This window comes from Camellia sinensis, chromosome 7, assembly GCF_055761805.1.
Source record: "Camellia sinensis isolate YWXY chromosome 7, ASM5576180v1, whole genome shotgun sequence".
NCBI lineage: Eukaryota > Viridiplantae > Streptophyta > Magnoliopsida > Ericales > Theaceae > Camellia > Camellia sinensis.
The window spans coordinates 36,129,179-36,152,275 of NC_138967.1; the positions used below are offsets into that span (position 1 = coordinate 36,129,179).

At 36.1% G+C, this 23,097-nt stretch overlaps 2 protein-coding genes across 2 annotated transcripts; one reads left to right on the forward strand and one right to left on the reverse strand.

The window, feature by feature from the left end:
* Window positions 1–7,603: 7,603 nt before the first annotated feature.
* On the reverse strand, window positions 7,604–8,137 carry LOC145795734 (uncharacterized). The gene has a single exon (XM_082880610.1). It carries the CDS (start codon window positions 8,135–8,137, stop codon window positions 7,604–7,606), a length of 534 nt encoding a protein of 177 aa, XP_082736736.1.
* Window positions 8,138–17,602: 9,465 nt separating this feature from the next.
* Window positions 17,603–21,573, forward strand: LOC114288529 (uncharacterized). The gene is made up of 2 exons (XM_028232050.2): window positions 17,603–18,357; window positions 21,075–21,573. Exons 1-2 carry the CDS (start codon window positions 17,836–17,838, stop codon window positions 21,213–21,215), a joined length of 663 nt encoding a protein of 220 aa, XP_028087851.2. The 5' UTR covers window positions 17,603–17,835; the 3' UTR covers window positions 21,216–21,573.
* The last annotated feature ends 1,524 nt before the right edge of the window (window positions 21,574–23,097 follow it).

The following is a 23,097-nucleotide window of genomic DNA, read 5'->3' on the forward strand; positions in this document are numbered from 1 at the left end:
ATCGAGAACCCCAATTGTGCATAAGTTGTCATGCCATAATCACCCCAACCGTTTCATCTACGTGTCATCACCCAACTGGTTCGTACTCATCGCGCATCAAGCGCGTCGTATTAATTCTGTCCCACTTCACCTGATGTCAGCATTGGCACGTCTTCCTAGGCAGTTAAATTAGGGTTTTGCTGTCCTTTTGAATTCTATCAAAATTGTTTCTCCCTCTCTCTATCTCTTTATATCTACCTTTACCATTTTCTCTCTCTTCTCAAAGCCTCTCTCTCTAGACCTCCATTAACAACCTTTGAAGATTTCTGCAACCATCTGTTTATCACCTCCAACAAGCATTCAATCGTTCCGTTCGGATTAAAGGCACCGTCTGACTCCAGCGAACACGATTCCGACATTCATTCTTCTGCTCACAATCTATAAGTTTCTCAGTCTTTTTATTTTCAATCTATTTCTCCTTGTTCTTTCACGTTCTTGAGCATGCCTTCACTATTTATTGCACACTATTTGTACATTTTGTGGCATTTTCTGAATTCTTGTCCCCTGTATTGTTCTCCATATCTTGTGTACATCCATGTATTTTGATCTTGTACATACATTCTTGAATCTTGTGTTTTAAGTCTATTTTCCCTATTCATATTCTGAATCCATTTTCCTTACAATTTTCAAATTCCTCTATCCAATTCTTTGTTCAACTATGCTGCTTTTGCATATACGTAGCTTTAGGATTTGGGATTTGCTAGAACTGTAGGAAAACTGAAAACATCAGCCTCGTAGAACCTTCATAGGATCACCAGAGTCTTCAAACATCGGCCTCGTAGAACCTTCACAGGATCACCAGTCTTCAAACTAGAATTCCCTAGGGCCCAAATCACAAAGGTCTTCACACACTTAGCCAAGGTAATAGGGATGTTCAAATGGAGGTTGGATTCCCCTAGCAAATTAGAATACTTTTTCCAGACGTTTAACATTCCTGTCGATGTTCATATTAAGTTAGCCGGTGAGAACGATTCTATCATGCCTGGGGACGATTACATGCCATTCCCCGTGGTGTCAATCATCGAGGGTGGAATCAGATTCCCCTTTCATATCCTTTTTAAAGAGGTGATGCGCTTCTACAAACTCAACCCTATGTAACTAGTCATAAACACATTTAGGGTCGTTAACGGCATAGCCGAGTTATGCCGCCATCACAATGCTGGGCTCACCCTTCCTAACATTAAGTACTACTACACCATGTGTAGCCTTAAATCCTCCAACAGCTACACCTACAACCTCAAACCTTGGTCAACTACATGCAAGTTGATAGCTGACCTTCTAGACTATAACAAGGGTGCTAGAGAAGACTATTTCATTGTCTCCGGCAACTCGGAGTTTACACCAGATGATGATCTTTACCTCTTTTCCTTGCGCAGAAGGATCTTTAGAAAAGATGAGGATAAGCACCTAGTCATCCAAACCACACACTTTTAACATTGCTTCACATACTTAATCCAATTTTGATGTTCTCTCTTACTTTTGCAGAGCGTCCTCAGCCAACCAAGTCCTTCTGTATGTCCTATATCAAATGACGGAACCTCGTCTGGTTTCTAGAACTGCCATCAAGGACCATAAGGCCCCCATTTTGCTCAACTACATGCCAACGGACCAGTCCCCACTACCCAACATTCCATCCAGGAGTAGAACTCCTTCTTCGGCAACAACTCCACCAGCAACGTCTTCTCTGCGCACTGATCAGGCTTTCACTTCTGATCTAGTAAACCAGCCTTCAACTTCAGCTCCATCTCTGCACATTCCGCCAACTCAACGCCAACGTCGTCGCTGACCTATAAACATTCCGGCTAGAAGGACGCGTAGCAAAAAGCGCCGAGGTACCGACGACACCGACATATGATCCTGCTAACCCACCCCTCGCTCTCCCTACATTCAAACTTGGTACTGGAGTGACCATTGCCGCTACCTCAGAGGAGATGGGTCGTAAACCAACAATTGCCGATGAATTTCTCGCCGGATTATTTGACGTCATCACAATCCAATCCACCCATTCATTTCAATCAGTTTAAAAACCTAATAGGCTGAAGAAGGCCAAGAGAAAGGCCAAACCCACAACCATTCCTTTTGATGAGGAGAAGGACCCTGAGGACACCGTGCCAATCTCGAAGTTGGTCGAGGCCGAGAAGAGGCCAGCCTTAGTTGAATCCGCTGATGTCCCACCTGCGAAGAAGTTGAAGTTTGTTGGACCTAGGGGAGAGATGAATGTTCTTCTCAAGGATGCCTGGCTCTCCAAGATCCGGATGGGTGACCGACTTCTGAAAGTTAATGACAGTGCCATCAAAGACGTTGAAGCTGGTGCCGCATTAACCACGAACCTTCTTCTGTCAGCTGACATAGAGCAGATCGGTGACTACAATCAATTCAAGAATTTTGCTTTGATGATGAGGCATTTTGCCCTGATGATTCGAGTGGGTGACCGACTTCTGAAAGTCGGTGATAGCACCATCAAAGACGTTGAAGTTGGTGCCGCATTGACCACGGGCCTTCATCTGCCAGCCGACATAGAGCAGATCACTGACTACAATCAATACAAGAATTTTTCACTGATAATGAGGCATTCTATTCTGGTAAATTCCCTTGTCTTTCTTTTCAAATTTTGTCTTCCATTCTTAACAAAATATTGCTAATTTATTTCTTTCCTTGTAAGCCATTCAATATGCCCACTCTTACGCGGTCAAGGCCAAGTTGATGAAAAAGGACTTAACCAAGAAGACCTAAGAAGCTGCCAACTTCCTTTCTCAACTCAACAAGGCCGAATCTAGAATCAAAAGCCAAATAGACAAGGTCATTGCAACCAAGGCTGCCGATCACAACGCCGAAGTTGCTGTCAGAGCCTCCGAGGGTGTTGCCAGGGTCGTTGAAAAGAGGGCTGCTGATGTCGAGAACAAGCTAAAGGAGGCCTTCGAAACAAAAGAGGTTGAGATCAAGGCCGCCGATGAAAAAGCCTACGTTGAGGGCCAAGCAGATGTAAAGGTGCAATCCCAGAAGCAAGCTAGCCAAGCCTATAACCAAGACAATTATCTTGGCTGGACTGCGGCCTTGGAGAGGCTCTTTATCCCCAAGGATTCTCTACTCAGGGATCTCAGCCAACTTGAAGTACCCATTCCTCATTCTCTTGTCCAACCTAAGGAGGAAGGGAAAGAGAAAGAAGAAGTTGATGCTGATGTTGTTGCTGTTGCTGTTGCTGTTGCTAGGGCCAAGTCCCCAACTTTGAATGATCAGGTCCTGAACCTGACTGGAGTAGAAGAGGGCGAGATCTCCAAAAGCACCTTTGCGAGCAAGGCCACCTATGATACCGAGATCACTACTGTTGGCAGAAGCTTGGAAGAGAGTTCATGAGAAATCGATGAGGAAATTGCACCTGATACTAAGGTTGAGAAGGCTACTGCTCTGTCCACCCAGGCCGACACACCACCAAATGCTGAGGTGGAACAACCTGAGAATGCTGCTCCTACATCTAGTACTTAGGATTTTCTCCTTTCTTTTAGTTGTACTTTTCTTTTGTTTGCTAGGTCGAAGTGACTTCTAATGTACTGGAACAAGTTCTTCGTTTATGAATTCCAAGTCTGCTTTTGACTAGGTGTTGGACACTTGCTATTTTTCATACTGCTTTGTATATATTTGATATCTTTATGCACTACCTCTTTTCAAGAATCTTCTAAGTATAATATCTTGGATAATCATCTCGGATAATCATCTCAGATATAACTGTTATCAAACACCTCGGATAACTTCACCTCATAACAAAATTTCTAAAAATTTTACAAGTGTCACATTCAATTGACTCATTTATGCTCTCTGCCCCCTAATGTGAATCTAAGTATCACTTAGGTTCACATTAAAGATACATCGTCTGAATCTTTCTTAAGTCTGGCTTAGACATCCATGACCATGGTCATCGTGTTTAGCTCTCCTAAACAAAACACTTAAGGCTTAACCTTAGTGCACCAAGAGTACTATCTACCTCGACTTTTCGTACAAGCTAGCCAAATCACGACTGGTTTCGCCTTGTTTCTCAGTGAAACAACTCTTTTACTTAGTTCTACTCTGTCATCATGGCAAGTCTAAGTTATTCGTCTTGTTTATACTAGGAATATCATCTTAAGACTTTTCTGTCTTATCTAACAGTTATGAATTTCAACAATATTTTGTAAAAAATAAAATCGAACTAATATTTTATTAATCAATACTTCAGCTGAAAGTCATCTAAATTACATAGAAAAGAAGAAAAATTAATGATAAAAGAATTCAGATTGCTGGTGTTCCTTGGTCTTGGCAATTCTTTGCCATCATTATTAACCAATATGTTTGTTGCCGACGACCGAGATGATTCTGTAAAGTCCTTCCCAGTTTGGGTCAAGCGTACCCTCCCTAGGATCTTTTTTGTTTCCAAGCACCTTCCTTAGGACGCGGTTCCCAATTTTGAACTCCATGGGGTTTACCTTCTTGTTGTATTGCTTGGCAAGTCTCTGTTGGTATGCCCCAAGCCGAATTGTTGCTTTCTTTAATCAAGTCTAGATCTCGGGCAATGATTGCCTCATTTGTCCCTTTCTCTACTCCCTGAGTTCTGACTCTAGGAATGCCGATCTCAAATGGTATAACAGCCTCGGTGCTATAAGCCATGACAAATAGTGATTCTTCAGTAGATCTACTCAGCGTAGTGTGATATGCCCATAGAACATTAGGCAAGTCCTTCACCTACTTACCCTTGGTAGCTTCCAATCTCTTCTTTATTCCATCCAAGATGGTCTTATTAGAGGTCTCGGCTTGGCCATTGCTTTGAGGGAAGCTGGGAGTTGAGTAGTAGTTCTTGATCTTGTAGTTTGGGCAGAAGTTCATGATTAACTTGTTGTCAAACTGGGTGTCATTGGCTACCATAATGGCTCTTGGGATCTTGAATTTGGTAATGATGTTCTTCTAGAGGAAATTCCTCACGTCCACGTCTCAAATTTTGGCCAAAGGTTCAACCTCCACCCACTTCGTGAAGTAGTCCATGGCTATTAGTAAGAACTTTCTCTGTCCAGTTACCTTGGGCAATTGCCCAATCAGATCCATGCCCCACTGGGCAAATGGCCAAGGACTAGATACTAGGTTCAGGTCTCCAATTGGCTAATGTATCAAGGGTGCAAACGATTGACACTTCTCGTATTTCCTAACATATGCTTCGACATCCTTTTGCATGTAGGGCCACTAAATACCCATGTGATATGGCTTGTCTGTGAGAGATCTGCCCCCTTCATGGCTTCAACAGACTTTTTCGTGGATCTCATATAAAAAGTCTTCCACCTAGAAAGGATGCACACATTATAGTAAGGGTCCAGTGAAGGACCTTCTATATAGTTGGCCTTCTACTGATAAGCAGAATTTAGTCGACTTGAATCTGATCTTGTGTGTCTCCATTTTGTCTTCTGGCAGCTTACCATCTCTGATGACCTTGACCAGGACATCCATCCAGCTTGGGCCCAACCTTATGCATATTGCCTCGTATTTTGTTATCAGAGGTTCCACGCTTGGGCCTAACAGATAGTCCACCATGATTGTTCTTGGTGTGATTGATTTTATGGCACAGGCAAGGTTGGCCATGCATCTGCATGGTTGTTGTTTTCTCAGCAGAGCTACTGTAGTTGACATTTTTGGAATTGGGCTAACAATTTGATAACCTGTCTGACATAGACCACCATCCTCTCATCTCAAGCAGCATATTCTCTAGTTGCTTGATTCACGATGAGTTGGGAGTCACAGTAGACTACCATTTCATCAGCTTCCACTGCTGCTACTAGTTTCAATCCGGCAATCAGTGCCTCGTATTCAGCTTCATTATTTGAGGCCTTAAACCCCAGTTGGATTGATTACTTTATCATTTGTCTATCTGGTGAGACTAGCACCACTCCTACCCCCACTCCTTGTCGGTTTGAACTACTATCAACAAAGAGGTAGAAGGACTTACAGATGTAGATGTCACAAGGCTTCAGTTTCTCTTGATCTTTCTTCTATCCTGCTGGTGTGGGGTTCTGTGGTGCTAGCTGCATCTCCTCTAGTTTTTCTACGCACCCTAGGCTAAGGGTCACAGGTCTTGGCTTCGAACTTGTGCTTGGTGTGAACTCAGCAACAAAGTCGGCCAAAAACTGACCTTTGATTGTCGTCTTTGGTCTATATTCTATGTCGTATTGACCTAAAAATACAGTCCATCGTGTTATTTTTCCTATCAAGTCTCTATGTTATAGTAGAGACTTCAGTGGGTGTTCCGTGAATACCACAATCTTGCGACCTTAGAAGTAACGGTTCAGTTTCTTTTATGCTACTAACAGTGCGAGTGTCAGTTTTTCCAAAGGTAGGTACCTCATCTTTGCGCCTGCAAGGTTTTTGCTTACATAATACACCATTTTCTGCTTTCCTTCTTTTTTCTTGGACAATTACGGCACTGACAACATGGTCCGAGACTGCCAAATACAAATATAGTTCCTCTATTGGAACTGAACTTGACAGTACTGGTAGGGTTGTCAGATACCTCTTCAAGTCGGCCATGGTGACTTCACATGCATCCCTTTATAGAAAATCTGTGGCTTTCTTGAGCAGATGAAAGATGGCCTGCACTTGTCCAAACTTCAGCTAATGAATCTATTCAGTGTAGCTGCTTTGCCAATCAAAACTTAGACCTCTTTTGCTGTCGTCGGGCTCTTCAGATCAAGGATAGCCTTGATTTGATCAGGACTTGCCTCAATTCCTTTCTTAGTCACCAGGTATCCTAGGAACTTACCAGATCCTACTCCAAAAGCACACTTAGAGGCACTTAGATGAGGCCAATATGCCTTCAAGATATCAAAAACCTCCTTAAGATTGGTTAGATGATCTGCGGGTTCTTTATTTGTCGTAACCATGTCGTCTATGTAGACTTCCATGGTCTTTCCAATCAAATGTTTGAGCGTCTTCGTCACTAGCCTCTGATACGTTGCCCCTACATTCTTCAGTACAAAGGACATCACTATGTAGCAGTAAAGTCCTTTCGGGGTGATGAATGTCATCTTCTCCTCATCTCATACATACATGGTTATCTAGTGATAGCCTATATATCCATTAAGAAAACTTATCCTTTCATGCCCAGATATGGCATCCACAAGATGGTCTATCATTGGTAAAGGGAAATAGTCCTTCGAGCAAGCCTTATTCAGGTTTGTGCAGTCCACGCAAACCCTTCACTTGCCATTTTTCTTCTTTACTATCACTGTGTTGGACAGCCAAGTTGGGTAGTTCATTTCTCGAATTGGATGTGCCTCCAGGAGCTTCTCTACGTCCTCCTCAACTGCTTGTACATGGACCAAGGTTGGTCGCCTGGTTCTCTAGATCATAGGTTTGGCCGCCCTATTGACATTATTTGTGGCAAGTGACCTCGGGGCTGATCCCCGGCATCTCATACAGTGTCTAAGAAAACACCTCTATGTTCTCTCAAGAAAGTCTCAAATTTTCTTTCTTCTTCCTCAGTTAAGCCCAAGCCGAGAATGAAGAATCCTTCTTCATCCCCTTCCTGTACTAAAACCTTCTTCAAAGGCTTCTAGCTCTTGTCGGTGGGTTCTTTGCCAACATCATCCAAGACCTCTGGGTCTTCATCTTCTACCTCTGTCATCTCCACTTCTCTAACATTGCAGGTGTACTTTATTGCTGCTAGGGAGTAATTTTTTGCTTGCACTTGGTCTCCTCTTACCTCCTTAATCCCAAACTCGATTGGAAACCACAACAGTTGGTGCAGAGTTGAGGAAATAACCCTCATAGCGTACAACCAAGGTCTCCCCGTGATGATGTTATATGGGGAATCGGTGTCTATCATGGTGAACTTTATGGTTACCGTCTTGGTTCCTGCCTGAATCTCCAGGTTTGCGGTTCTTAGTGGCCACGTCGGGGTCCAATTAAATCTAACCATAGGGCTATCAAATTGCTCCAAATCGTCTTTGTGAAATCCAAGCTCCTTGTAACATCTGACATACCTGATGTCACAAGAGCTATCTTGATTGATCAATATATGCCTTACATGGCAATCTTGGATCTTCAGTGTCATTACTAGTGTATCGTTGTGTGGATGCTGTACCATATCTAGGTTTTCTTCTGTGAACGAGATCATCGACCCCCGATGTCCCTTCATCTGAGGCTTCTTCTATTGGACCCGGTAGACATGCTGCAAATGCCTTACCCTCTGTGTCTTTTCTCGGATCTGGTTCACATTAACCTTTGTGTGGACCGCGTTGATGACCTGTGGTCCATCTACTTATGGTGGCGGGGGTGGTGGTGCTACTACCGGTGCTTGAGCCACCATCGCATGTTCCTCTTGTGTCTTTGCTTCGTCTACCAAGTCTTTTAGGTGTCCATATCGGACTCGATCCTCTAGGTATTGTTTCAGAGCTTGGTGCCCCTGTGTCATGTGCCTGTTCTCGTCATGGTAGGTACAATTCTTCCTGGGGTTCCGGCCTATTTACTTTCCTGGGATCTTCTGCGGTGCTCTAAAGTATTGCTGATTTCTGATCCTTTCCAAGACCCTGTAAATGGTGATCTTGAAAACCATGCTTATGGCCTGCATAGCCTTTAATCTTGGTTTTGGCTTGTCGGCGCCGGTATTTTCTCGGCTGTGCCTTGGTGAGCCGTTTCTCTTCTCCTACTTCACTGTACTGGTCTTCTTTGTTTTCTTGACTTCCTCTACCCTTGCGTACTTCTCAATTCTTGCCATGAGGTCCTCCATGATCTTTGGGAGGGTTTTTGCAAGGGATTGCCGAAGCAGGCAATCATCCTCTAAGTCGTTTTTGAAAAACGCGACGGTAAGTTCCTAGTTAGAAGTCAGGATACTATTGTAAACTTCGTAGTACCTCTTGGCGTAAGCCGTAAAGCTTTCGCCATCGCTAATCTTCAAACACAATAGGGAATCTACCTTTAATGGCTGCAATTTGTTCGTAACAAATCTGGCCACAAATATTTCGGCCAGGCCGTCACAACTCTTGATACATCTCTTTGGTAATTTGTGGAACCAGTCCGATGCTATCTCTCCGAATGTCGAAGGAAACACCTTGCATAGTAATTGCTCATTCCCACTCCACAGAGACATTGCATTTAAATACAAACTAACATAGAAATTTGGGTCTAACTTACCATCATAGATTTGGAATCTCGGTATGCTGAATCTCTTTGGTGCCTTGAACGTTGCCAACTCCATCAAGAATGGTGTCCTCGATTAGGCGATGGATGTGATCTCGGCGTCCTGCCTCTTTCTTTAGAGGTAGTCTCTCAATCATTTCTTCGTCCGTCCAGGAGCTCAGTTATCGGCCGATTTCAGTCTCTTCAGTGCACTACTACCTGTGTTGGGATGTATCCTTTTGGACTTCTCCACGTCTATTATGTCGTCAAAGCAGAGGCCCTGCTCGTTGACCTGCCAAGATCCCCTAATCTGGGTTACTTTAGTCTTCGGGGTTCTCTAAGACTTTTCCCGCCGTGATTCTGTCCGCCTGACGTTCTGTGATCACAGATGCGAATTCCTAGGTCTCTTTTCATGTTGTTGGGTGGTTGGCACTACAACCAATCATTCCTTCTGGGCGTAGGCATTTCCTGTTGGAGTCGGCATTTCTGGTAAAGGTAATGCCGACTGCATCACCTTGCTTCGTATCATGAAGTTGACCACAGTCCGTAGGTCCGTCAACTTGTTCGCCAAGTCCTTTAGCTCATCGTCTTTTCTCAGGCACCTTTCTTTCCATACCTAGTAGTCGCTCTCGTTGTAATATTCTTCTCGACTGCTTCTTTTCGAGCCATTACGACCCCTTATAGCATTGGTTACCTCAAGATTCACTTCTTGCACTTCTTCATCAATGTTTCCTCCTTTAGCGTTTGGATCTACGTACTTCTCTTCTTCATTGTGTATGTTGTCCTCGGCTTTCACCTATTGTCTAGTATTGGCCATCTATTTCATACTAAGTTCTCACAGAAGGTGCCAAATTGTGGGTGTTGGTTTTTGACTACACAACCAAATAAATCTCCTGTCGAGATCTAGGGAATTTAGCTAGAGAGCACACGACAAAATAGATTAAGCCGAACACCTGTACACAAGAGAGTAAGAAATACTGCATTGGTTTATCCACCTGGGGGCACTCCGACAATCAAGTCAGTTAACTTATCTCTCAAAGATATCAAACAAGTGACACAACTCTCAATTAAAGCATATGTTAGACTCATAGGGGTGCTTACTTTTATAGCCAATAGTGCCCTCGTCCCTTAGAAGTCTCATTTCATAGGATTCAAGCACAATGCTCATCTCGGACTCTTAGTTAGATATGGATGAACTACTCAAGAACTTCATCCTTATCCGAACTAAGTGCATCACTTATTTAGGACTCTTATCCTCTATCCAAATATCTCGAATTTCGGTATTACCACACCATATCTCGGCAATATCACAATCATCTCGGCAATTTGGCTCGTCCACGTGGCACCTTGGCAGCACCTCAGCCATATGGCACGACCCTAAAAATACATTCCCACACAAAATATTTAAAATTTTGTAGTTGATGTTGCAAAAATTTGTGACTTAATTACAATTTTTTTTTATTATGCCAATTTTAAAGAGATTATAAATTTTGTGAAATTTTACAAAATAAGGTACATATTTACGGTGCATAGGGTGCAGACCATATCATTTCCCTTTAATAATTAGCAACCAATGGTTAGATTTATTTCACTTTCAATCCAAAGGCCAATAACTATTTATTTATCATACATCAAAATAACGGAAATTTTAATATACATATTCTTGAAAAGATTGTATTATATGTATCTTTAGTTGTGTCATTTTCTTCTTTAGTTATAATCAATTTTCTACTTTAGTTATGGTATTATTTTAATTATAACTCATGAGATGTTTAGTTGTTCCTCATGTTGTTTTTTATTATGACTTTTTTTTTTTCCCTTGAATTATGACTGAAAAATATGATTTTTTTTTAGTTATAAAGTGCATAGACTACATGAAATTAATGTTTTAGAGACTAATATTTAGAAACTATCCCTAAAAGTAATGTTTTGGGGACAAATTTAAACTTATTATAAATTACTTATAAGATTTCAAAAATGACTATTGATATTCTCGCTTTTGCACTTGGGCAATATTTACGTCATTTTTTTGCACCGATAAATTTGGTTGAGAATACATTATTGGCATTTAGGGACCAAATAATAGGAAATTACAAATCTCCCCCATATGCAAATGCACATTCGTTTTTTCACTTTTGCAAATACAATGCTCGATGGAACGCTCTCTTATCGTCGAAGAAACTTCGTTCTCTATCTCGAGCTCCATATCTTCCCTCTCTCTATCGCATATGTTCATTCCAACTCAGATTTGAGATCTACAAGCTTAAATCCATAGATCTATCTTTTTCTTCAAATTTTCTACAGATAGAGATAGATTTATTTCACTTTCAAATCCAATGGTTGATAATCATTTATTTATGATGGGAAATACTATGCCTTGTTACATATTTTTGTAGTGTGTGTTTGTATTTTTATGGCAAATATTACATTTTTTTTTATAAGAGTTATGACAATTTGTAATTGAAAAAAATGAAATTCTTCATTTTGTGACAGTGTTCTGTATTTTTGTAATAATATTATATATATTTTTTATTCTAACATTTCTAACTACAAAATGTATAATAATACAACGAAATACGTAACATTACCACAAAATTACATAATTTTATTTTTCAATCACAAATTATTATAACTTTTACTAAAAAAATATATAATATTTATTACAAAAATACATAACACATCATAAAAATATATAATAAAATACGCACGATCTATACCTTGGAAAGGTGTGGACCAAAATGTTTCCCTTTTATGATACATCAAAACAATTAATTTTGTATCATAGATAAAGCCGACGGCTGCATGTCACATGCAAATAAACGTGGAGTGGTCTTCATCTTCATCTCCCTCTTGGTCTTGGTCTTGGTCGTCGTGGTCTTCCTCCATTATTATGCACACTGTGAATTAAAATGACATAACACTTATATTTTAAAGATCAAAAATATGATTAATTTAAAACTGCATATATAAATATTATTGAACGAGTTAAGTCAATAAAACAATATAAAGTGTATTTATGAACCATAATTATTTTAAGTGCGACAAATATTCTATCAATTTTAAATCTACACTATTCATCTTATTTTTAAAGTAAAATTCAGAGTCATTATACATGATATTTTTCAAGTCCATCATGCTAGTCTTCTTTTTACCTTGTATATCCAAAATGTCATCAATTATGAAAATTTATCTCGAAAGTGCAGTGTAAATTTAAAATTAGTGAAATGTGAGCCATTAAAAGTTGATTACTTTTTCCAAAATTATTTTAGGATAAATTATTTAATCATATGTTTTTGTAATTTAAGCGAAGTGTCACTTTAGTCTCAGTAATTTTAATTTAAATAATTTAGTTGTTACACTTTCAGTTTTGTTGCAATATGATCCCTCCATCATATGTTGTTAACATTTTGGATAGAAAAAAATTATGTGTAAAATTAGAGGAACCAAAATAAAATTTAAAACAAAGTGTGGGGATTAAATTTTTTCAAACATAAACTTTTTTTTTTTTTTTTTTTTCTGTTTCAAATGTTAATAGCACATGACTTAAGATCATATTACAACAAAATTAACAAAATTAAAAATGTAAAGATTAAATTTTTCAAATTAAAACTACAGAATGCTTAATTACATGAACTAATGATCTATTTTACCCTAATCATCGCCATCCTCCTCGTCATGGTCTTGGTCTTCCTCCATTGACACAAAGATGATTGGGACGTGTTTAGTTTGAGAATTTGATAAGGAAAATAAAAATGAAAAAAGAAATAAAAAGAAATGAAAAAGAATTGATTCTAAGTTATGTTTGGTTAAGTAAAAAAATTGAAAAAGAAAAGAACTTACGTGAACTCAAAAAATAAAAAGTGAGATTATATTTTTCTTTCACTTTCTTTTCCATTCCGTATTTCATAATAACTAAATAAAAAATGAAATTGTATTTCTTTTTCTTTTTATATTTCTTTTATCAAACCTTCTAAAAACAACCTCAAGCAACTGGCACGAGACTTTTTGCAATTCAATCGATCACAACAACGATGGAAAATTAAAATATAAGTGAATTCTTGAACTACATGATGAAAGATCTGATTTTGAAAACTATTGAATACCAGCTCATTTTTTACAAAAACATCTTATTTTCATATCTTGGCTGGAAATCTTATGGTTATGTATTTTTTAGGGGTGCATATTATATGTATCCTATCATAAAAATATGTAATTTTACTATAAAATTTCATAATACCAATTACAAAAAGCATAATCTCGCCACAAATTAATATGTCAAGATATTTAAAATTGTGGTTGATATTCTAAAAATTTATGACTTATTTACAATATTTTTTATTATGTCAATTTATAACAAAATTATATATTTTGTAAAATTTTACAAATTAAGATATATATATATAATATGCACCCTTTTACGAGCGTAGACAATAGCATTTCCCTTTACTAATTAGCAACCAATGGTTAGATTTATTTCACTATCAAATCCAAAAGGCAATAATCATTTTTTTATCATACATCAAAATAAGGGAAATTTTAATATACATACTCTTGAAAAAATTGTATCATATGCATATTTAGTTATGCCATTTTTTTTCTTTAGTTATAATCAATTTTGTTATTTAGTTATGACATTATTTTAATTATGATTCATGAAATGTTTAGTTATACCTCATGTTGTATTTGGTTATGACTTTTTTATTTTTTTTATTTAGTTATAACTTAGAAAGTATAAAATTATATCATTTTCTTTTTTAATTATAAAATATATATTTGAGGATTGTGTATCATAGTGTTTTCCTCAAAATAATTACTTTTGTATCATTGATAAATTTGACAGCCACGTGGAAATAGTGTGCACCCTTCAGGATTGCATGCCATATGTATACTATTATAAAATATGTAATCTAATCTTAAATTGACGTAATTAAATTCTCAAAATTTTTTAATTATTGCTGCAAAAATTTATAATTTGGTTATGATTTTTTTTTTTTTGTTAAATTTTTTTATTATCCTCATATATGATGTGATTACACATTTATTAATTGATGTTACAAAATTTTATAACAAAATTATACATTTTAGGATAAGATATATGGTGTGCATCCCAATAGCATTTCCTTACAAATAAACATGGAATTCCCAACTTGCTTCGTCTTCGTCTTGGACAATAAACGAATTATAAAACACGAATCTGATTGATATTTAAATATTGAGATTAATTCGAAACATTTTTATATATTAAGAATTAATTGACACAATTTAAATATTAATGACAAAAATAACACAAGAATTATACTTTTAGAGATGAAAAATATAATTAACCGAAAATTGTATATATAAATATTACTGAACAAGCTAGAGTCACTTGTTTGGGAATTAATATATATTTTTTTTTTGGAAAGTTACCCATAAATCCTAAATTTCGATCTTGTGTTCCATTTAGTCTCACTTCTTTTTTTGTGAACCATTTGGTCCTCTCTATTATGAAAAAGACACGAGTGCCATTGGGTTAATCATGAACTATTTTATGTAAGGTTTTTATTTAGTGTATGCTTAAAACTTGCCATGTTATACGCATGGTTGGGTGACACACAACATAAAAGTACACTAAGGCTTTTTATAATTTTTGCTTTGTAGGTTGATGCATTGCACGTGACACACGGACCACTATCCCCACTCATTACCCGACCCGTCATGTTAGAGTGTCACATTTGAAAAAAGTACATTATTTTTTTTTTAAAATGTCACATCATACCCGTCACCTTGGAGTGTCACATATCACGTTTGAAAAAAAATATATTAATGAGTTTTTAATTTTTTTTAAAATGTCACATCATATACTACCAAAATAAAAAATAGGACCACACGGAAAAAAACTCTCCACTAATAGGACTTAACAGATCAACAGAAAAAACTTGGGACTAATTGGGGTACTTGTTTGTGAGAAAGGATTTATTGGTAAATATCTCTTCTTTTTTTTTGGGTCTCTTTTTAATTTATTTTATAAAATGCCATATAAATGTTTGGCTCCCAAACAAAACCCATAGGGTAATGCTAGGGACACCAAATTTTCTACCAAACAAATGACCAAATGTCTCACATGGGTGTGGGGTCCGCAAGTTTGTGGACCCCACACCCATGTGAGACATTTGGTCATTTATTTGGTAGAAAATTTGGGACCTCTAGCATTTTCCAAACCGATAAGTGCATTTATAAACCCCTAAGGATTGGCCTAGTGGTGGAGGTTTGGGACTTAGGAGTTTGCTCCTCTCTAGGTCTTAGGTTCAAAACCTCTTAGGTGCTATCAACTCTTGTGTTCGGACAGTCCATACAGAGCTTTGCTCTGGCTTTAAATGGACTCCCCGCTAGTGGACGGTGGGATTGGTCCCCTAGGGATTAGTCGAGGTGCGCGCAAGTTGACCCGAACACCCTGAGTTGTCAAAAAAAAAAAAAAAAAACTATAGAGACAAGTTAAATGAATTCGGCCTAATCTAATTGGCGATCATGACTTTCTTAAGGGGTTTAATCCTAAAGGGAAGGTCATGAGTTTTACTTCTCTTAGGGGAGTTAGATCAGTAGAAAAGCACTTGGTGCTTTGTAAGAATGGAGAGGTTAATTTCCACAAGTACTAATCTAACAATTAACAATTGACTTTCGTCGATTACACCAAAAAAAGTAAAATAATAATAATAATAATAATAATAATAATAATAATAATAAATAAAAATAAAAATTAAAAAAATAAAAAATTATAGAAAAGAATTTGATAACCTTTGTGGTAGTTAATTTATTTCTCTTCATTATGAGGGTTGTATATAATTATTAGTGGTTGTTGAACTTGGCTTGATAGGCTTAGTTAATTGATTGTGAGACTTTATTAATTTTTATTCACCCAAAAAAAAAAGACTTTATTAATTTTTTTTATTATTATGAACTAGTGATGGTCTATTTAATAATATAAATATTTTTCATAATGTAACTACTTTTCTATCTATTGAAAACAATAAAAAAAGATAATTACAATCAAATTAAGGCCTCGTTTGGAAAGTAATTTTTTTAGTCTAAAAATTAAAAAATTATTAAAAAAATTAAAAAGTTAACAATATATACCAAAAAATTAAAGATTTTTTTTTTCTATACTTTTTGCACATCTTTTTATAATATATTAATTTTATATCATATTTTATCTAAAAAATAAAAAAATTACTGAAAAAATTTATTCCCAAACGAGAACTAGGTATGGCAAACATCTCACCGCTTTGAATCTACACAATTTGTCTCGTTTTTTGAAATAAAATTCGGCGCACAACATAATACTTTCCAAGTCAATCGCCTTAGTCTTCTCGTACATTGTATATAAAAAAAAGAGAAAAGTTAGGGATCATGAAAATTTTTTCATGAAAATGATCATGAAATATTTATGATCCTTAGATTACCTTGATTAGTGTGTGGTGATTTATTCTAAGTGTAATCCAATGGTCACAAAACTTTCATGATTATTTTCATGAAAAGTTTTCATGATACCTAGCATTACTGTAAAAAAAATGTGATGAAAATTTATTCCGAAAGTATGTATGGTGAAATTTAAAATTAATAGTACGTGAGTCACATTTAATGTAAATAATTGATTATTTTTTTTTGAATAATTTATAAATAAATTATATTATTAGTCCTCTAGTTTGAGTCAGATTTTACTTTGGAGCTTTTGTCTTGTGTTGTTAACATATAAGTTGAATAGAAAGAAAAAAAAATTATATGTAAAACTAGAGTGATCAAAATGAAATTCAAAAGAAAGTGCAAGGATTAAATTTTTTTCTAAATGATAACAAAAAATGAAGGAGAGATCACATTACAACAAAATTGAAAGTGTAAGAACTATTTTGTTTAATGATAAATTACAAATATATCCCTTTAGATTTTTTTAAAATACAAATTGTCACAAGTGATTCTGAAAATTACAAATAGCCCCTTCTCAAAAAAATTTGTTTAACAGAATACAAATTGTCACAAGTGATTCTGAAAATTACAAATAGTCCCTTCTCAAAAAAATTTGTTTAAGAGAATTAATAGAAAAATAAAATTTCTAACTACTTTTCTAATTGAAGTATATTTCAAAAATCGTCAAAAAAATATTAATTGACTTGATGATTTATTAATAAAAATAATCATTTGTTATGCATTTAAAAACTTGAAGGGATGGAATGTAATTTTTAGAATTACAAGTGATAATTCATATTTTGAGCAAATTTAAAGGAGTGCATTTATAATTTACTCATAAAAATTAAAAGGAGAATTACATTTCATTGGGCTTTGAAAAAAATATTTACATATGCATGAAAAAATTTAAAATTTAAAATATTAATATTTATAAAGTTTATCATTTATGAGTAATTTATTTTCTACATCTACACCGAATAATATTTTTTTCAAAATTAAATTACATGGACTAAATGTAAAGAATTAGGTGTATTATATAATATTTTTCATCAACCTTTTCTTCAGTTTTTCATCAATGAAGATTCTTTTTTGTTGATAAAAAAAAATTCTTTAAATATTATTTCTAGATTAATAGTATTGCTGCTTATATATTGACAAACCATCTTCATCTTCATCTTCATCTTCATCTTCATCTTGGTCTTTTTGAAGGTAGAGAAAAGGTTAAAGATGGAGGGGCATCATCACCGCATAGGTATGCTTGAGATAGCTGAGATCTATTTCAACACATCATCAGAGAACCTCAAGCAACTGATAGAAGACTTTTTCAATTCAATGGATGAAGACCACGATAAAAAAGTAAGTCTGAGTGAATTCTTGAACAACATGAAGGAGGAAGGACTCGTAAAAGCAGAAAATCCACCAGAAATGTTCAAAGCGCTCGACGTGAACCATGATGGAAGTCTGGATTTCAAGGAGGTGATGGCTCTGTACTACGTTATTAAGAGTGGAAGACCTTTCTGTGGAGGATGTGGTAAGTTCATACCAGGGATGTTCTTCAGTTGTTCGATATGTTTTGACAATGAAGATGACAAGTTCTGCGTTTGCCTCAAGTGTTTTAGCAATGAAAATAAAAGTTACACCCACAAACATATGGCTGGCCATTTCTTGGATAACTTTGCTTTGCTTGAAGCTAAGAGAAAGATGGCTATGGATACCAGAAAGCCACCTCCTTCCCCGGAAGAGCCTAAGGTAACACCTCTCTCACTCTCTCTCTCTCTCTCACACACACACACACACGCACATAATTATCCTATCTTTTAAAATTTCACATTTGCGGTGTATCCAATCAATAGTACAATGCCATGCAATAGCATGGCCTTAATAATTACATGGGTTTAAAATCAAGGAAGTGATATAGAAATAATAATATATTATTTGATGGACATACAATCACGTGATCTTCTTGAATATGTATATATAAATTTAACGTTATCGATTCCTCTAGTATGAAGAAATTATTCAATACTTCTGGAGTAATACTCTCATTTATAGATTGATATTTAACACTTTATCTCTTAAAATTTTAACATAAAAGTGGTAGATTTCATGATTTAGATCAATAATTGCTCATTTGAAACATCATCTAAACTTGCACCAGGAGCATTGAATAATTTCTTGCTAGTATGATTGTAGTTTCACTTCAATTCTTGTAGTTTCAATTTGCATTTCATATTTTTAATTTTGTTGCAATGTTATCCCTCCATTATTTACAGTTGTTAAAATTTTAAACCAAAAAAAAAAAAAAATACATATAAAATTAGAGAAATCAAAGTGAAACTCAAAAGAAATTATATTAGGGTGTGTTTGGTAACGTTTACGTTTTCAGTTTATATTTACAAAAATTTTATAAACTGGTTTTTGTTTATTTTTTGTTTATTTTTAGAAAAATATAAACTACAAACGCGTTTGGTAATTGACAAAATGTTTAAAAAAATATAAAAATATAAAAAAGAGTGAGAAATAGCAAGTGGTGACAAGTGGCGGCGGAAGACGGTGGTGGAAAGTGATGACGGTGGGTGGCGGGTAGTTGGTGGTGGCGGCGGTGGTGGTGGTGGCAGGTGGGTGGATGGGTGGGTGACGGTGGCGGGTGGTGGGTGGTAACGAGTGGGTGGTGGTGGTGGTGGTGGAAGGTGGGTGGCGGATGGCGGGTGGTGGTGGCGGGTAGGTAGAGGGTGGCGGTAGTGGGTGGGTGGGTGACGGTGGCGGGTGATAAGTGGTAACGAGTGGGTAGTGGTGGCGGGTGGTGGGTGGTGGTGGTACGTGGGTGGCGGATGGGGGTGGGTGGCGGTAGATGGGTGGTGGGTGGTAATGGTGAGTGGGTAGGTGACGGTGGTGAGTGATGGGTGGTAGCAAGTGGGTGGTGGTGGTGGTGGCGGCGGGTGGTGGGTGGTGGTGGCAGGTGGCGGGTGGTGGTGGGTGGTGGTAGTGGTGGCGGTGGTGGGTGGGTGGTGGTGGGTCGGTGGGTGGTTGACGGTGGCAGGTGGTAGGTGGTAGCGAGTGAGTGGTGGTGGTAGTAGTAGTGGGTGGTGGCAGGTGGGTGGCGGGTGGGTAGCAGGTGGCTAGTGGTGGCAGGTGGGTGGTGAGTGGTGGTGGCAAGTAGGTGGCGGGTAGTGGTGGCGGGCGGTGGATGGTAGTGGCGGGTGGTGGTGGCGGCCGGTGGATGGTAGTGGCGGGTGGCGGGTGGATGGCAGGTGGGTGGTCGGTGGTGGTGGTGGCGATGGGTGGATGGTGGTGGCGAGTGGGTAGCAGGTGAGTGGTGGGTGGTGGTGGGTGGCTGGTGGGTGGTGGTGGCGGGTGGTGGGTGGCGGCGGCAGGTGGGTGGTGAGTTGTAGTGGCAGGTAGTGGTAGGGGGTGGGTGGTGGTTGCGGAAGACGGTGTTGGAAAATTGTGGCGAGTGGTGGCTAGTGTTGGGTGGTTTATAAACTGAGATCACTGATTTATAAATCAAAAATTTTACCAAACAAGTTTTTATTTGAGTTTTTAAAATTTTTGTAAATATAAACAGAAAACAGAAGACGTAAATGTTACCAAACGGCACCTTAGTAATCACTATTATTATTATTTTCTTTTAAATTCACTAAAAAAAAAAATTATGCGTGGACACCAAAAATATTAACACATGACAAAAGAATAAAATTGCAACAAAATGAAGAGTTTAGGGTTCAAATTGAAATTATGGAGACTAAAGTTACACTTCGCTTAAAATGCAAGGACTAACGGTGAAATTTATCCCCTTCTTTTTCTATTTACATTTTAGGTAAATTACACTGTCCTCCCATGAGGTTTGGCAAAAATACAGCAAATTTCATAATTTTGACATAATTACATTAACATCCCTAAAGATTTTAATGCATGTAATATTTAATCTTATTTTCATGACTAAATTGGTTAGTCATATAGACATAAAATTGATATTATCACATCTTTTATTCTAAAATGTATATATTTTTATTATCCTTATATGTTCTTAGCCTTACTTAAAAAGAAATCAATATAATTATGTAAGAATTTTAAGACTATTTGTTTTTTTTTTTCCTTTTCTTCTGAACTTCTTGGAAATATGGATGGATGGATATTATTATCTTCAATTTAAAAATCAAGGGTTTAATTAAAAAATTAAAACATTATATTTCAGTTTTACTAGAAGTTGTACACCATTAAGTCTCACAATGTTATTATTTTATCAATTTCCACGTTCGATTCTTTAAAAAGATAATAAAAAACTATATTATAAATTGCATCATTATTTACTATTGTTAAGAAATAGTCATTCAATTATATTTTACTGTAATAAACAGAACACATAATTAAGGTTTAAGTTATAGAAGTCAAACTCTCAAGTTATTGATCTAATTTCCTTTCCTTTTTATTTATTTATTTTATTTTATGGACTTTCATATTTTCAGAAGAAGTCGACTTGGCTGCTCAGATTACTCGAGTCAGCGATTGGCGCTGCGGCTGTGGCTGGTGCTGAGGTTGCAGCTGTTTCTGGCGCTGCGGCTGCGGCTGACCTTGCGGCTGAGGGTGACAGCTGTAGCATTATGTGAGAGAAATGCAAACCAATTTGCTCTTAATTTTCACAAGTTTATAAAAATGGTTCTATATTATTATTAAAACTTTATGGTTTGCGTGCATGCATGTTAAACTGCGTCATTAGGCGTTTGTGTGCATTATCATTAGGTATGGTCAGAGATGGGAAATAGAAGTATGAACTGGTAGTAGCTTGAGAATGCAGGGAATGGTGGATATGGTGGATCTGGTGCTTGGCTGCTTGTATTTCTGGTTGTTTGCTGTTTGGCTGTCTGTATTGTTGTTTGGTTGCTTGTATTTCTCTTTGTCTTGGTTCTCTTTTGGTTGGTTTCTCGCCAACTTGATGTTATGCTAGAAAATAATTTCAGTGTGCAAGTTTGTGCCAACCTAGTTAGGATGAACTTTTTCATTGTTTGAATCTTCTCATCAATAAAGTTTGTTTTGTGATAAAAAAAATGTTAAATTGCGCAACACCTTTGAAGTCCTGTAGTTTTCCTTTGCTCTTTTTATTTTTTATAATTAAGATAAATTATAAATACATAGATTTATTATTATTAAGACTTTATGGTTTGTGTGAATGCATGTTACACTGCGCAACAACTTTGAAGTATTGAGTTTTCCTTTGCCCTCTTTATTTTTAATAATTAAGATAAATTATAAATATATCCTTTGAAATTTATTTAAAATACAAATCGTCTCTTATGGTTCTGAAAATTACATTCAAACTCCTTAAATTTCTAATTTTATAACAAATTGTCTATTTTATTAATAACTCATCAAGTTAATTAATAATTTTAATGTTGTAAATACAATTCCCTTAATAATCAGACAATTTCATTATTGTATAAGAAAGTAGTAATGGATTTTATTTTTTAATTAATTTTGTTAAATAAAAAATTCTAACAAAGGGATATTTATAATTTTTCAATCCACAAGGGCCAATATATATTTTAAGGAAATCTCTAGGGGGTGTATTTGAAATTTACCCTTTTAATAATTATGACAATTAGCTCTATACATTTTAAATCAAGTTGGCTAATAAAACTGACCTAATTTGTCATGTAAGCTAAATGTGACATTTTTTTAATCTCATTCAGTGTGTTTGGTTTGAGTTTTCTGGATTAAGTTTTTTGAAAATTGAGTTGTTTGATTTTCGTGTTTTTTTTTGTTTTTAGTGAATATTTTTTAAATTTTAAACATTTTTTTAGTTTTTTAGATGTACCTTACTTAGATGTATCTAAAAAGTAAAAAAAAATATGAAAAAATATTTTAAAAAATTAAGAAATACAAAAAATATAAAAAAAATGTACTGAGTTCTTGTATTTTTTTTTTGTATTTATGGTATTTAGTGAATTTTTTAAAAAAAAAATTTACAATTTTTTTGCTTTTTAGGTGTATTTATGTTAGGTGTGTCTAAAAAGTAAAAAATTTGCATAAAATATTAAAAAAATTCAGTAAAAACAAAAAATACGAAAAATAAGAAAGTAAAATTTTTTGAAAACTGTTTTTAGAAAAATGGAACCAGACATAGTTAGCATTCTTATATTTCATCAAAATTTCACTTTCGTTCTTGCGGTTACACTTTCACTTTAATCTTACTTTTGCTTCTTTACTTTTAATTTTCGTTAACCTTAATAGTAAATGGATAGAAGGATAATATTGCAATTTGATTTAAAAGCTTAAAAGGTTGATTGTCAAAAAGGGATGAACAAAATGATATTACAGTGAAAATGTATGAGTGCTAAGTGTAATTAACTCTTTTTTCTTTTATTTTTTTCCTCTTTGTCTATAGTATTTTGTATTTCTTATTTATTATTATTATTATTTTTTTGGTCAAAATGTTTTATTTATGGTAAATAAATGGAAGAAAATGCCCCAAAAGAACAAAAAATCGCACTG

Coding starts and splice junctions, on each gene's coding strand:
- LOC145795734 (XM_082880610.1), bottom strand. CDS start 8,137: ATGGTACAGCATCCACACAACGATACACTAGTAATGACACTGAAGATC.
- LOC114288529 (XM_028232050.2), top strand. CDS start 17,836: ATGGAGGGGCATCATCACCGCATAGGTATGCTTGAGATAGCTGAGATC. Junction 18,358..21,074: donor CTTCCCCGGAAGAGCCTAAG/GTAACACCTCTC, acceptor TCATATTTTCAG/AAGAAGTCGACTTGGCTGCT.